Here is a 2760-nt window from a genome sequence, read left to right as displayed (position 1 = left end):
GGGGGATAGGGGGGGTTTAGGGTTTTGGTTGGAGTCCAAATGCTCCAAGCAGGCCGGCCTGGGGGGAGGGAGGGAGGAGGGAGATGCTGACGGCTCGGGAGAAAAATAAAAAAATTCCATTTGCACGCCTGAACCGGGTTCACAGCAGGACGACTGACCTCGAAAGATTAACTGGAGCAAAACCGAGGGGCGTCTCAGCGCCCTCTGCTCTTCTCAACAGCGGCAACCGCTGTCAAAACACGCCATTTCTCCATGTCTCTGTCTGTGTCATCTGTGAGGACAAAAAAAAACACCCCACTAAACACCGCATCGGTCACTAGCAAAAAGCCCACAGCAAAGTTGGAAAATAAATGAGTGAAACCAGCGGAGTCGCGTTTTCGTTGCCAACAATTACGAGCCGCTTGTTTACATCTGGCCATTGCTGAATCGCTTTAAAATAATCCCCGGATGTATCAAAAATTAATAAAAGAAGGGGAACAGGGGGGAGGAAATCGAGTGTCGGAGAGCGTTAAAGCAAAGAGTTTGGACGGCCATCTTGAATTGGGTCGACTCCATAAGGTAATCAGCTGTAGACGTACGTCCAATGACTCATTTAAAATTAAATTTCTCCTAGCATTGCCTGGAGGAATGCATGTTGCCCACCGCCTTCCTTGAGAAGAGCTTTAAACCAAGACCATCCTGTGACGAGAAATTATGAAGTTTGTAGCCGTTTTAGTCCAACCTTGTTAAAGCTGTCTAAAGTTGATTAGCTGTGGCGGCCATCTTGAATCAGGTTGGCTCCAAAAGCTAATTAGTTGTAGACCCACATCCAAAGATAGCTTCATGAGAGTTTCACTGAAATCTGCCCTGTGGTTTATGAAATTGTTTGTTAACAGACAAACAGAGTTGACACCAATAGTTAATGCCAGTGTTTTAAGGCAAATATATCAAACTCTCTGTAGCGCTCTGAGTGTGTGTTGGGCACGACTCTCAGCTACCTCCACACCAAATATTAGCTTAGTTCCTGTAAAACTAGCTTAGTTATATCAGTTTTTGTGTTCACCAAGGCTGACAAGCTGTGGCGGCCATCTTCAATTGGGTCGACTCCAAAAGGCAATCAGCTGTAGATGTACATCCAATGACCATCTACTGAAAATGTCATCATAATCCATGCAGCGGCTCATGAAATATTTTGCTAACAGACATGTGGAGCTGCCTGTCAGTTTACAGCTGGGCTGCGAACCCAGATCTTACGGGATCAGTCAGTGCTCTGGGCGCGTTGGGGACGACTCTCAGCTACTACCACACCACAATGTAGCCCAACACTTTCAAAACAGACCGAGCTGTAGCCATTTTGGGGTCTGCCAAGGTTGCTTAGCCGCGGCGGCCATCTTGAACGGGGTTGACTCCACAAGCCAATCGGTTGTAGATGCGCACCTAGGGACTACTTTCTGAGAGATTCGTTCAAACCTGACGAGGGGTTCGCAAGATTTTTTGCTAACAGACAGACAAAAAAAAATACACAAAATGAATGAATGAACCTTGATGGAGGCGTTCAGGCGAGGGATAAACAATCTGCTTGCTCTCTATCTGTAAGCTAAAATATAAACACGAAGCAGCTAACAATAATATTAATATTATTATTATTAATAATAATAATAAGAAGAAGAGAGGGGCTCTGTTCGCGCCGTATAAGATGCTGCCTCGGCTCCGCCACAACAAAAGATGGAGGCAGGTTGACTCACTCCGCGTAGCCGGTGGACCACGGCAGCCGCCGGCTCTCCTTCAGGATCAGGATCGGTCTCGCGATGTGGTCCGCCGAGCACTCCACCTCGTCCGGCGACAGCCCCAGGAAGTCCGGCCGGCTGTAGGGGAACTTCAGCGGCAGGTCCGGGCCGCCGTCGGGATGGTCCCCGTTGGAGCCGCCGGCCATCACACCTCCCATGAAGCTGGCCACCGCCGACTTCACCCGCGTCAGCATGCTCCAGCTGCGGCAGCGGGGGGTCCGAGGAGGTGAGACGGCGTGAAGGTCTCTCTCTCTCTCCCCCCACCTCCACACACACACACACACACACTGAGAGAGACGCGCTTTTACCGCTGATACACACAGCAGCAGCAGCGGCGGCGGCGGAGACTCACGGAGCTCGCTCAATGAACGCGGAAATAGAAGCTAAACACACACACACTGTCAGGGCTGGTCATGTGACACGCTGTGGATTTTCACTTGTGTGTCTCTCAGAGGAGAGCGGTTTACTGTCAGCAGCGCCGCGGGGTCAAAAGTCACTAATCTCTCCGTGACGATCACCTCCAGGGCGAAAAGCAACCTGACTGACTGCAGGTCCCTTCAAAATAAAAGGGCCTTCTCTCTGCACGCGACTCTTTTTGTTGTTGTTGTTGACGCTGCATGTTGAAACGCAAAAAAAAAAAAAAGAAAAAAAAAAGCAGAATCATCTAGTTTCTGCTCCTTTTCTCTCAGACCATACACAGCGCCAAAGTAAGGCCCGCGGGCCAGAAGTGGCCCTTAGAGACATGTCGTTCCGGCCATGCAGCAACGTCGTAATTCGATCCAGTTCAGATTATTTGTATATCTATATTGCACCAGTTAACACTAATAGTCACCTCAGGGCACTATACAGGTGCTGGTCATAAAATTAGAATATCATGAAAAAGTAGATTGATTTCAGTAATTCCATTTAAAAAGTGAAACTTGTATATTATATTCATACATTACATACAAACTCATATATTTCAAATGTTTATTTCGTTTAATTTTGATGATTA

The 2760-nt window shown here is 48.0% G+C and overlaps 1 protein-coding gene across 2 annotated transcripts in view; it reads right to left on the bottom strand.

Annotated features, from left to right (window-relative positions):
* ppm1h (protein phosphatase, Mg2+/Mn2+ dependent, 1H) overlaps positions 1-2760 on the bottom strand; it is a 39264-nt gene that overhangs the window by 32501 nt on the left and 4003 nt on the right. Inside the window, exon 1 of one of the 2 annotated variants that reach the window (XM_037978347.1) lies at positions 1725-2192. The exons of the other annotated variant lie outside the window; for it this stretch is intronic. Coding sequence (XP_037834275.1) covers positions 1725-1960 — 236 coding nt within the window. The 5' untranslated portion in view covers positions 1961-2192. Of the gene's footprint in view, positions 1-1724; positions 2193-2760 lie in introns of those variants that run through there. 2 annotated transcript variants of the gene reach the window in all.

Source organism: Kryptolebias marmoratus, linkage group LG11 (genome assembly GCF_001649575.2).
Source record: "Kryptolebias marmoratus isolate JLee-2015 linkage group LG11, ASM164957v2, whole genome shotgun sequence".
NCBI classification, from domain to species: Eukaryota; Metazoa; Chordata; class Actinopteri; order Cyprinodontiformes; family Rivulidae; genus Kryptolebias; species Kryptolebias marmoratus.
Note: the sequence above shows the minus strand (reverse complement) of the source record. Positions and strands in the feature narration are given on the sequence as shown.